General features: G+C 54.4%; 2 protein-coding genes across 3 annotated transcripts; one reads left to right on the forward strand and one right to left on the reverse strand.

The window, feature by feature from the left end:
* The first annotated feature begins 835 nt into the window (after positions 1-835).
* On the forward strand, positions 836-3,921 carry RABIF (RAB interacting factor). Of its 2 annotated transcripts, XM_090263253.1 has the most exons (3): positions 836-998; positions 2,528-2,656; positions 2,884-3,921. In XM_090263253.1, the coding sequence occupies exons 1-3, from the start codon at positions 873-875 to the stop codon at positions 2,950-2,952; spliced, it is 324 nt and encodes a 107-aa protein (XP_090119379.1). In that variant the 5' UTR covers positions 836-872; the 3' UTR covers positions 2,953-3,921. The 2 variants fall into 2 exon arrangements, with proteins under 2 accessions (XP_090119379.1, XP_090119377.1); XM_090263251.1 differs by having other exon boundaries at positions 2,528-2,949.
* Positions 3,922-6,213: 2,292 nt separating this feature from the next.
* On the reverse strand, positions 6,214-9,924 carry LOC149992246 (alpha-1,3-mannosyl-glycoprotein 4-beta-N-acetylglucosaminyltransferase-like protein MGAT4E). The gene is made up of 3 exons (XM_090263361.1): positions 9,798-9,924; positions 9,339-9,432; positions 6,214-8,536 (listed from the first exon to the last, which is right to left on the reverse strand). The coding sequence occupies exons 1-3, from the start codon at positions 9,918-9,920 to the stop codon at positions 7,410-7,412; spliced, it is 1,344 nt and encodes a 447-aa protein (XP_090119487.1). The 5' UTR covers positions 9,921-9,924; the 3' UTR covers positions 6,214-7,409.
* Between the last annotated feature and the right edge of the window lie 2,285 nt (positions 9,925-12,209).

Consider the following 12,209-nt stretch of genomic DNA (forward strand, 5'->3'; position numbering starts at 1 on the left):
CTGGGCCACCGCGTGTTAACCACCCCGCTGCCCTCACCTGCTCCTACTCCTGGAGGTGGTCTCCCTTTCCCGACAAAAGCCTGGCCCCCTATTATGCCTAATTCCGACCTTGCCTGTCTGTGCTCCCGGTGCGTTGTGCTCTGTTGTCTGTCACACGCTCCGTCTCACTGTGTAGGTGGTTCTCAAAAGTGCCAGTCAGCATCTGGCCCTGAGCGGCCTGCATGTGCTGGGCACCCGCTGAACGCCGGGTTCAGGGTGCACAAGAGGAAGAGGACTGGCGGGGGGTGCGGTGACAGCTAAGCGTGGGCACCTGGGAGTCCCCTACCACCGAGGTCTTCCTTACTGCCCTGCAGGGCGAGTGACAGCCCACGGGAGGTGCGACGACCCAGGAACTCTCAAGTGCGTACGGGCGCTGAGTGGAAGCCGGTTGGAACACGCCCACGGTCCCCGACAGCTAGCGGGGCGCGGGGTGCTGCCCCGCAGCAGCCTCCAGCAGGAGCCCGGCTGGGACCCGTGTAGCCTCCAGTAACGGCCCCTCGCACCCCGGCCCTAAGCTCGGGTCTCAGGAAACGAGGGGCTCACCCTAGCCTTGGGACAGTCGAAGAGGCCCGGTGGCCCGGAGTGTGCAGAGGCTTGGTCCCCGCCGGGCGGTGACGCTGTCACAAAGTCGGCTGCCGCCTGCCGCTCCAGGGACACCGGGCGTGCGTGCGTGCGTGCCCGTGTACAGTGCGGGCAAGCCGGGCAGCGGGCACCTGCGCAGAAGGCGGGGCCGTCCGCCCCGCCCCCTGCGGACCGTGCCTGCGCAGTCGGACAAAAGCGAGCTGCGCCTGCGCGGCCCGAGCCGGGCTGTGGCGGCGGCGGCGGCAGCGGCGATGGAACCTGCGGCGGCTCCGAGGGAGCTGGTGTCCGCCGAGGGCCGGAACCGGAAGGCGGTGCTCTGCCAGCGCTGCGGCTCCCGGGTGCTGCAGCCGGGGACGGCCCTCTTCTCCCGCCGGCAGGTAGTCTGCTGGAGCCAGTCTCTCTTGGCTCCCAGTCCGGGACCTTAATTCCCCTCCTTTCGCTGTCACCTTGAGGGAGGAAGCGGAGACACGCAGTTTGGGTAAACTTGTTGCAGGGAAGTGCGCAGTTTTTCCCGTTTCAACCACGTGCGGGCCTGTCACCCGGATTCGATCCCCACGGGCTCCACCCTCGGGGCCTGCTCGCTGGGGCCGGGGCTCAGCTGAGCACAGGGACGCGGCCCTGGGCCTCCGGGCGTGTGTGCTGCTTTCCCCACAAGGCCGGGCCCGAGTCGCCTCTGTCGTCGCGCAGGCAGGGTCTCTCCGGAGCCTGCCTGCGGCGGAGTTTCCAGACCCTGAGCCAGGCAGGCCCTGGGGTCTCCGCACGGGGCCGCGGGGAGCAAGGCTGCCGGGGATGTGCGGTGGGGGGGGGGGGGTTGAGTGTAGGAAGGGACAGGGGGTAGCAGGCTCTGGGGCAGTATTCCAAATTTTAGAACTTGACTTTTCTTTTTATGAGATAGACTCAGCTTATATAATAGTGATGGAACAGAGCAAAGTCAGATACCCTGTGTGTCTTCTTTAACAAATATTTGAGTTCTGTGCTCTTATCAGTTACTGTTCTAGGTTCTGGGGATATAGTATTTAACAAGAAAGGGACTTATGTTCTCGTGGAAGAGAGCCATGGGAAATAACTAAGCCAATAAATAAAACAATTTCAGAGAATAAGTAAAAAATAAAGAGGGGTGGCATAAGGAATTTTGGGGGGTGATGAATATGCTCATTATCTTGATTATGGTAATGTGCCTAAATGTATCAAAATGTGCACTTTAAACGTGCAGTATACAATGTGCTGATCATGTCTTGTAAAGCTGTTTTTAAAAATAGCGGGAATCTCAGCTGGTTAGAGCGTGGTCCCCATACACCAAGGTTGTGGGTTCAATCCCCGGTCAGGGCACAGACAAGACTCACCCATCAACCAATGATGCATCTGTAAGTGGGACAACAAATCGATGTTTTTCTCCCCCTCCCTCCCTCTCCCCCTCTTACTAAAATCATTAAATTTTTTAAAATAAATAAATAATAAAAATACCATGGGCAATATGGGAAGTCAGTTCAGATCATCTGGTTAGGGAAGACCTCCTGAGCTGGTTACTTGTGAGCTGAATATCAAGGAGGAGGTGGCCTTGCGGAGACCTGAGGGCAGAGCAGACTCACCAAGGAGTCAGGAGGCAGATGTGGCTGGAGCATAGTCAGCCCCCAGAAGATGAGGAGCTACTGGGTCCTCAAAGCCCAAGGTCAGGACAGCGGTGAAGCCCAGTCTGTACCACAGCTGGTCACAGCCCCTCTCCATGTCTCCTGAGATTCAGGGCACGGGCCACAGGCAACAGAGGAGCAGCCTGACTCCTGGTCTGTGGCCTGATGGTGGGACTGCGCGCTTGGTCTGGGGGGGTGCCATGCACAGTCCTCAGTGGGCGGGGTGCCGGTGTGCAGAGCCGCTCAGCATGGTGCTCCATGTGTGCTCTCCCCTGCAGCTCTTCCTTCCGTCCATGAGAAAGAAGCCCGCCCTGGCTGATGGCGGCGGCCCCGATGGCGACCTCCTTCAGGAGCACTGGCTTGTGGACGACATGTTTACCTTCGAGAACGTGGGCTTCACCAAGGATGTGGGTAACATCAAGTTTCTGGTCTGCGCGGACTGTGAAATCGGACCCATTGGCTGGCATTGCCTAGATGACAAGAACAGTTTCTATGTGGCCTTGGAACGGGTTTCCCATGAGTAGCTGGGGTGAGGGGGCTCAGCCCCACCCCCAGGTGTAAGTGCTGCTGGGTCACAGGTGCTGGGGTTGACTGGGGTCATGGTCCTGCTGCTGCTTCTCTGTCCCAATTACAGATGGATGTGCAGAGGCTGATGCTTTGCCTGCTTCCTCGGCCTTGTCCACGGTGCCTCAACGTTCCCTGAGCTCTGTCCCGCAGTTCAGGACCCAGGACACTTCACAGAGCTCCTCATCCCCTGCCTCCTGTGGACACCCCCTTTTCCAGGGGCCCCCTCACGTCCTGCTCTGGAAGAGCAAGTGGTCATCAGCTTTTTAGCCACGGATGACACGTGACAGACAATGCTCTTGATACTCTCATTCAAGAAAGCACACAGGTGCCTGAGGGCGACAGTTGTATGGCTAACTTCATAGTAACTTGCTCTTTTTAAGAGTTTAGGGTTTATAAACTTTTATATTTAAAGTACTAATCAGAAACACTTGGGACACACCTCTAGGACCAGGTGTGAGCCTACACTCTTAACTTGACAGGGAGCCACCGTGAGGGAAGCTCAGCCTGGGCCATTTCCCGGGCTCTCTGGAGCCCAGGGGAGGTTGCGGGGTACGGTAGGAGCAGGCCTCTGCATCTTACACAGGAGTTTGAGGGCCTGCCTTACCTGGACAAGTTACTGCTTCCTGTGCTTAGGAAAGACTTCCTTGGTGGATACTGGCCTCATTTACTGAGCCTGCTGGATGGGCGTGGTTCTTGCAGAACTTCGGCTCGTTTGGGATCTCTGCCCACCCAAAACAACCCTTCCGTCCAGATGCCTCTCCTCAGCTGCAGGGTTGCTCACTGAGCCGTGTTTGCAGACTTGTTTAGCCTTTGCACAGGACCTGGTGGTCTGTCATATCTTTTCTGGAATGACTCGCCTCGAGTAAGCTGTGTAAGCAGGTTCAGGTGTTCCCCACACCCCGCCACTCAGATCCAGGAGACCTGGCACTGCAGTGTGGACAAACTAGGGACCTGGCACTCCACCGTCCCTTCGTCCCAGATCCCCACTGCTTATGGAAGGGCTCTCCCACCAACGTGCAGGCCTGAGGCTCTGTTCTGCAACCAGCCTACTTCCTCCCTCCCAGGCAGAGCCCCACTGAGCTCTTGCAGAAACGAGAGAACAGTTTCCAGAGGCCTGGTGATTGCGAAACGGCATCTGCAGAGCAACCGTGAGACGTGAGACGCACACACTCAGGTCAGAAGGATCAAAACCAAGCAGGCAGCCCTCGGGGCAGACGGCCCTCCTGGCACAGCCAAGCTGAGGCAGACCTTTCCTAAAACTAGGCTTGGACTTTCTTTCCTTTTTAAATCAGAAATAGTGCACATTCATTGCAGATAAATACAGAAATGAGTATAAGTATTTTTAAGCCCTCTTATTTGCACCATCCAGAGATTGTCAGTAGTAATGTGTACTCTCAGTGCTTTTCTACGTGTGTATTTTTTTAAAACAAATACGGGCTCATCCTGGAATCTTATAACTTGCTTTTTCCATTGAACAGCATACTGACTTCTGTCTATAGATACCCATTTTTGCTTTTACTGTTTTCTTGTATTTCTGTACTTTATTTAAACAGCCCACTCTTAGATTGTCTCCAGTTTCTTATAAATGATGTCACATGCAACCTTGTAGTTAAACCTGTGCGCACATTCCTCGGTGTGTTCTCGGCATACATTCCTAGAAGTGGGGCTGCAGGGGTGCGTGTTCACGCCCCTCCGGAGCCTCCGAGGGAGGTGGCACTCGCTTCTCTGCCCTTTGCTCAGGCTGGGTGTCTATTATCATTCAAGGAGCATTGGCTACTTCAAGAGGAGAAGAAATAGTATATTGTTCTGCATTAGTTATTTCTAATGAAATTTTATATACTTATTGGTCATTTGTATTTCTTTTTTTTGAGAACTGCCAAACGTTGCCAGGTAGCCAAAAAATACCAAGTTGTTATTCTGTCTTTTGTTTGATTTGAAAGAAATAAAGGCATTGAACAGTGGAAATGAGATTCCCTTACGTCCTTGGGAAGAATAACTTGAAAAGCAGAGGTGGCCTGAGACCTGCTTGCCACGTCTCTCATTCCGCTGTTCGCCGGGCACCCGAAAGCCACACCCTATGGGGCTGCGGACCTGTCGGCCCAGCCTCTGCCTCCAGAAATCCTGCCAGCTGCTGTGGGGGAGGGGGGGGTCGACCCCGACACCCGAGGGCTCAGGACCTGGGCTCGGGGCTCTGCCATGCCATGGAGGACCCCTGTAGCCCCAACCGCCGGTCCACTTCACGGGGTGTAAGCCTTGCAGAGGTTCTAGGGGAAGCGGCTCCAGAACCCGGCGGAGGCGCCCTCAGTGTCGGGGCGCCGCGCCTGTCCGGTCTCCCGGCGGCTGGCAGAGGGCAGCAGAGGCCGGAGCCCGGAGCGGCCCGCAGGCTCAGGTCCCAGGGCTAGGGCTCTGAAAGTCAAGGGCCTTTGGTCCGGGGCTATGAACATCTGCAATAACCTCCAAAGATCCTTATGAGCCTCTTAGGCAAGAAGATCTATACCTGCCTCTTATTATGAAAAGCGTCCCCGGGGAGAAGGGAAGCAGCCAAGGGTCCGGCCACACCTGTTCTCAGAGGTCTGGGTGTCCGTTCAAGGGCCTGCGGTAGGGAAGGGCTACCTACCTGTTCTTCAGTGGGCTTGACAAGCCCTGCTGCCAGGCTTTAAAGGTGGGGTGTCGCCCGGGGGCGCGCTGCTGCTCTGGCTTTAATTGAAGAATGAGCAAGATAGGGTAAAAGCATTGTTAATAAACAGTTTGAGGTGATTCCAGGCCACTCCTCTGAAAGCACCGTTTCAAGGTTCTGCGTTCCTGTGTGTAAGGCCACCACTGCTGGGACAGGCAGGTTGGGAGGGGACAGGACAGCAGCCCTGGCTAGGGCCCTTCATCTCCTGCCCGAAATTTTCAGGCGCTCCCTGGCACCATCAGCAGAGTCTAAACCCTCTAACTCGCTTCACAGCTGTTTAAAGGAGAACTGCCTCATGGAGGCATAATTCACACACGGTAAAGTTCACTTTTTGGAAAGTATACAAATTCAGTAGTTTTTAGTCTATTCAGAACTGTGCGACCATTACCACTATCAATTCTACAACATCGTCATCAGCTCCCAAAGAATCCTGTCTCCATTACGTACCCACTACCCATGTCACTCCATCCACCCTGGCTAATCTGCATCTGTGCCTGCAGGTTTCATTCTTTTGCAGGTAGATACTCGCTTGTTCCAAAGCCTTTGTCGAAAGGATTATTCTCTCCCCTCCTCTCAGTACAGTATTCCCTCACCACAGATATTACATTCTAGACACCCCCCAGCGATAGGTAAAAATCCGTGAAGTAGGAACCTTACATTTATTTTAGTATTTATATATATTTTAAGGCTTTATAAACCCTTCCCATTCTCTTATTAACCTTTTCCACACTTTTATACACACTACTTAATACTTATGTTCTTAAACATATTCTACACTCTTAAATCTACGTAACTTTAACAACATACGTATACAGTACCGCAAAATCCCGCGATATAGTGAAAAATCCATGCTAAATAATTAAATATAATACTTTTAAAAATCCCGCGATACAGTGAGGCCACGATAAGTGAACGCGATAGAGAGGGACGACTGTAAATGGTTTGTGTTCTCCCCACATCCTCTCTCTGCGGCCTGCTCCTCTGTGTGACATTCCTTCTATGGGAAAACCTCCCCACTCTTCCTCCCACATCACTGGACCACATTCCCCTGTGATCTGGCAGCACTAAACTCAGGTGTCACTGCTTCCAAGAAGCCTTTTCCAAACCCCCAAGAATGTCTTAGGACAACCAGCAGCTTTGTGTTGTACCCCAGGCCAACGGGGGCTTTGTGAGCCTGGTGCGCAGTAGGCCCGCAGTGAATAGCTGAGGAATGGAGCAATACGAGGCAGGAAGAAGGAAGATGATGGAACACAGTCCTGTGTGTTGCTGAAAAGTTAAAAAGAATGAGGTGGAAAAAGTGCCTCTGGGCACCTGTCATTATGGTCCGGAGGCTTTTGGGGGCCCTGAGGCCGTGGAAGGGGGGTGGGGGTGAGGCTGAGAAGTGCACTGCCTGCAAGGAAGAAGTGAAGTTTTAGCTGCAAACTGTTCAAGTCCAAGTGCGTCAGAAAATGTGGGGACTGGACGGGCAAGTTAAGGGGTTCAGTTATGTGTGTCAGTCCCTCCACTACTCTCCCGCATATCAGAGAGCGAGCTCCTAATGGGGGTCCCTTCCATGGTTTCTTGTGATGTCCCATGGTCTCCCCTTTCACCACCTGCTGCCACATTACCCCTCACAGCACCCGACTGCGTGTGAACACTGGAAGGTGCACACACGACACCTGTATTTGTGACCGAGACTGTTCGCCGCGCTGGGCTGCGCTACATGTGCCCCAGAGGAGAGTACTGCAGGTGCCGCTTGTTTGGCTACAAAGGGAAGGGACAGGTCTCCTAACATCTGTGGCACCAAAAGCGTGGCCGAGTCTGTCCTTCTGACCCCCCTTCCCTGCACCCCATCCCTCAGACAGGCTGGATTAAAATTGCTTCCAGGCTTTAATTTTTCACATCCTAACTGCTTTACCTTCAACCGCAAGCTGCCTTCATTCCTTCGCACGTTCCTCCCAGAGGTAAATGTGCCTGATTATGAGCCCACCAACCTGGTCCGCGTTCGCCACCAGCCTCACGCAGCTCACATCGTAACCCACACTTTTCAGAAATATCTCCTGGTCCATCTGCCCCTCCAGGAGGCGGCCCAGCGAAACGAAGCTGGTGCAGTACTGAGGTGTGCCCTCGGGGCCGTAGCCCAGCTCCACCTGTCCCTTCTCCAGGGCGTACTTTCCCTCCACAAGGGTGCCGGTCAGCACCTGCACCCTGCTCACATTTGCTGGGTGGTTCAAAAGGACTGTCAGGTGGCTCCCTACACTGACGTTGTGGGTCCAAAAGAAAGACTCGTCCAGCGTGTAGGCCTGCCAGGGGAAATGGACATCAAAGACCTTCATGTCCGTGAAAACAGCAGCAGGTGGGTTATGGGGAGCGTTGGGGCCCTTGTTCTGCACAGCTCTGGCTGCGTGGCTATCATTGGCGTGGTAGTAGGAGCCCCGGCGGTAGAAGAGGAAAGGCCGGCAGAGGATTGTGTGCTTCTGGGCCAGGAGCGTGCGGAAATGGGGAAGCAGCCTGTCTAGGGGCTTCTCCCTTTGGAAGAGGAGGAGGAAGCCGGCCAGCAGCGGGAGGTCCCTGCTATGGAGGAGTTTGCCCAGGAAGCCCATGTTCGAGAACTCCAGCAGCACCCATGGGTCCGGGCTCACCCTGCTCATCCTCCCACGAATGTGGGTGATAAAGCTGGGGGCACAGAAGGCGTTGTCCTCCAGCAACAGGAAGTAATGAGAGAGCCCCGTGGCAAAGCTCATGAGGAAGGCATGGTCCACGTTCCGCCTAGAGTAGGCGTCTGCACAACGGGCCTCGTCCCCGGCATCGCCTGCCATTGGGTAGGCGTCAGGTGGAGCGTGGATCAGCACCAGCTGCCCTGCCAAGATCTGGGGGCTGAAGAGGCTTGAAATCTGGGCAACGGTTTCTCTGAGCCAGGTGAAGTCGGAGCCGGCCAGGTGGACGAGCACCGTGAGACGTTTCTGCTCCACCTTGGAGGAGGCACGGAACAGGGACACTAGTGTGTATAAGAGGCTCCTTCGATCTGGCCCCGGTGCTGAGGAAATCCCCACCGTCAGCCACGCTGAGGGAGAGAACGCAGCGACCGTGGTCAGTGTGCAGCAGTGGGGAGGGCAGTCTCTGGGAGCTTCTCTCTTCCTTTCTTCCTTGTCCTGTTTTCCACCGAGTCTGTCTTCCGGTGGAGGGGATGTTTAGGTTCCTGCTACTCAAAGTGTGGCCCTTATTCCAGCGATATCAGCCTCGTCTGGAAGCTAGAAATGCAGAGTTGGGGTCCCTGCCTCAAATCAACCTAAACAGAATCTGCGTCTTTACTACATCACCAGGTGCCTTGAACGCACGTTTCAGTTTGCAAAGGACTGAGCTATGTGATATTGAGTCTCTGTGGGTCCCTCTGAGGCTGAACTTTATGGCGGGTGGTTCAGGTGCTCAATAAACATTAGCTTCTTGTGTTTACCTGGTTCATCTCCCCAAAGCTCTCCTTGGAAGGAGATGTGTTAGGAGAAACCCTTCTAGAAGTCAGGAGCCCAAGGTTCCCCTTGGCCTGATTCTGCCACTGATTGTGTGGCCTTGAGCAAGTCCCTGCCCCCGAAGGCTGAAGGAGGTGGACCATGTGACTGTAGGGCCCCTTCTAGTCCCCACGTCCTCTAGCCCAGTGGTTCTGCTTCCCTACAACAAGGAACCTGATCTCTCCCGCCCCACTCATCCCTGACGTGAAGTGTCTCGGTGGGGAGAGAATCATCTGCCAGATTCAGATATCCTGGCCCAGCCCTGCCTTTTCCTCTCTCCTTTCTTCTTTGCTTCCTCACTGCCTAGTTCTGGGGATATCCCTGCCTCCCCAGGGGGTGCGTTGCCTTCTTGTAACTCACTCTTTCTTCTCTGCTGGGTTTTTTTCATATATCTGAAGGTGAGATCCTGCCAGTCTTCTGCTGGTCTCGGGTCCTTCCTTTGGCCGTAACTGTCCTGGGGCATTGACAAAGCAAAACATGAGTTTCCTTTCATGAGAAGAACCAGGCTTAGCCCTTGGGGCTCCCCAGAAACTTCTCCAGGGGAACAGGTGGAGCGGTCACCCTCCCTGGTGAACTCAATGCATCCTCAGGACGTCTGACCACTGGCCTAAGGACCCAGGGCTCCAGCAGTATTTGATGTCTTTTCTTACCTGAATACATATGGGGGAGGGGGTGAAGCTTCTTTATGGACCAGTGGTTCCAGGGCTGCACCCCAACTCCCTTTGGGGCCTCCTGCTCTCAGGCGACCGGGCAGGCATTTCTGGGAATCTTGCCTGTCCACACCCAGCCCACCCTACAGCCTCAGGGCCCACACGCTACTTGGCCTTTAGACATCACGTTGTAATCATCTTTAAGTTCACTGGGGACTTTCAAAGTGATGAAGAGCCACAGGAATCCGACGGCCACTGAGGTTATGAAGCAATGCCTGACGGAACAGCGCATGGTGTCCCTGCCCGGATACGGTTCCTGCAGCAAAAAGTCAGCGCGGAGCTGGGGACGGCCCCCACCTGGTTGGCGCACCTCCACTTCCCCTTTATCCCCTGGAAGCCCTTCCCCAGCCCCACCCCCACTCTGTTCTTCCTCACTTACCTCCCAGCTGCCTTTTTATTCTTGCTGGGGGTCTGCCGGAACAGAGCCTTTCTCTCTGCCAGGGGGAGGGGTCACCTGTCCTGCGACCTCTGCGGACTCCCCTTTATGGCTTTCTGTGAAGATTTCACTTTCATGAAGTGTTTCCTTCTCAAAATGCTGAGTGTTGGCTGGGGCTTTGGTGATGAGGCCGTTTATCTTAGAAAACAGATGGTCACCAGCCAGCCTGCTTTTTCAAACAAAGTGAAACTATTAAAATAGATGAACTTGAAAGGTTGCTAAGTGCTAAGGAATTTGGTGCCTTTCTTTGTTTTTTAAAACACCGTATTGTTGACTTATTCCAATCTTTAATGTTATTCACAGACTTTGACTAGAACATGATTCCGTTAACTCCAAGTAAAAAAATCCTCTTGTGAGCGTTGGGCTGCTGGACTTCAGGACAGCTCCGCCTCCCGGCGCGGGTGGGCCTTCCCCTGTCTTTCCTCTGGAGGGAATGGGTCACTCTGTTTCTCAATGATCAGAGGAAAGAAAGCCTTTCACATGCATGTCACAAGCTCTTGATTCTCACCCAGCACGTTCAGGACACAGAAGGAACCACAGTCAGGGATGTCTGCGTTCCCGAGGCTCTTGTGTTCTCCAGTGACCCGCCGTCTCAGAGACCCCTGCCAGTGTTTGGGGAGGTTAACACGCTTCTCTCCCCGAGCGACTTCGCTTTTCGGTAGGAGTTATAAAAATAGTACTTATATTGGGAGTAGGGCTCACAGATTAAACTTTTCTGACCTGGTGTCTAGTGATTCAGACACGCCCAATGCGTGAAAGCAGCAGCCTCTCTGCTCCAGAACAGAAACGCAGGATTTGTGGACACTGAATGGAAAGGCTCTGCGGTCGCATAGGAGGCTCTGCCCCCTCAGCAGCACCTCCTGTGTCCTTTCCCAGCCACCTGGGGAGCCCAGAGCCCCACAGCTCTGGCTGTGACAGCTTCTGGCAGTGGCCAGAGGCAGATGGGAGCGAGCAGGTGGGTGCTGAGGACCAGGCACTGCACAGGGCAGGTGGGGGCCTAGACGGGTGCACTGGGGCCTCCTGGGTCTCCGCCCTTGAGCTGAGCTGCCTCTGTGATGTGATGTGACTCTTTGTGAGCTGCCCCCTGCCTGTCACACAGGTGCACAGAGCTGCCGCTCAGTCACTCACTGTGATGCGCTGGGGCAGCTGCACCAGCAACTTCAGGGAACAGAGGTTGGAGCCCACTGGGTCCCGCCATGGTGGGGGAGCACTCCTACCCTCTCCCCTTCTCATCCTTCACCCTGCAGTGACCTGCTTCTCCTCTGCAGTAGCCACCCTCCCTGAATTCTTGTTCTTTCCAAATTTTGCCCCTTTCCTCTGCAACCCCACCCAGCAAAACTCCCTGAAGTGTTGTCTTTACTAGTCAGTTCTTCTTCACATCACTTCCCCTCTTCTCATCTTACTTGGCCTCTCTGCACCTTTTCTTTTAAAAATATTTTATTTACTTTTAGAGAGAGGGGAAGAGAGGGAGAAAGAGAGGAAGAGAAACATGACTGTGTGGTTGCCTCTCGCACACCCCCAACTGTGGTCCTGGCCCCACAACCCAGGCATGTGCCCTGACTGGGAATTGAACCGGCGACCTTTCGGTTCTGTCAATCCATTGAGCCACAGTAGACAAGGTCTCTCTGCACCTTCTGATATGACGGATTCCTGCCTCCTCCTTGGAACACCTTCTTCCCAGACATCACCTGCCACACGGACCATCCTCACCTCCTTCCCTATCTCACCCTTGTCCCAGCCTACGGTGCTGCCAGGCTCCCTTCTTCCGCTGCACCCTCCTGGGAGGATTGTATCCACTCCTATGGATTTAAGGACGGTGTATATTGAGTATGCAGCGTGTGAATATGTGCATGTACACACCCAGTGCATGTCCTCCCCTACGTACAGGTGCACACACATCTGTTATTGGAGAAACCCTGACTCTTCTCACCCATACAGTAAAGAATTACAGATCAGTGAGCCTATTAGCGTGCACGTAAAATTTATTAGTGAATGGGAGAGCAAAAAAAGGGTGGCCAAAGGTGGGGGGGGCGAGTTCGCCCTAGTGTGTCCAGAGGCCCTGCGGCCAGAAAGCCAAGAGCACCA

The sequence above is a fragment of the Furipterus horrens genome, unplaced genomic scaffold (assembly GCF_987537825.1).
Source record: "Furipterus horrens unplaced genomic scaffold, mFurHor1.1.pri manual_scaffold_15, whole genome shotgun sequence".
In the NCBI taxonomy this organism is placed as follows: Eukaryota; Metazoa; Chordata; class Mammalia; order Chiroptera; family Furipteridae; genus Furipterus; species Furipterus horrens.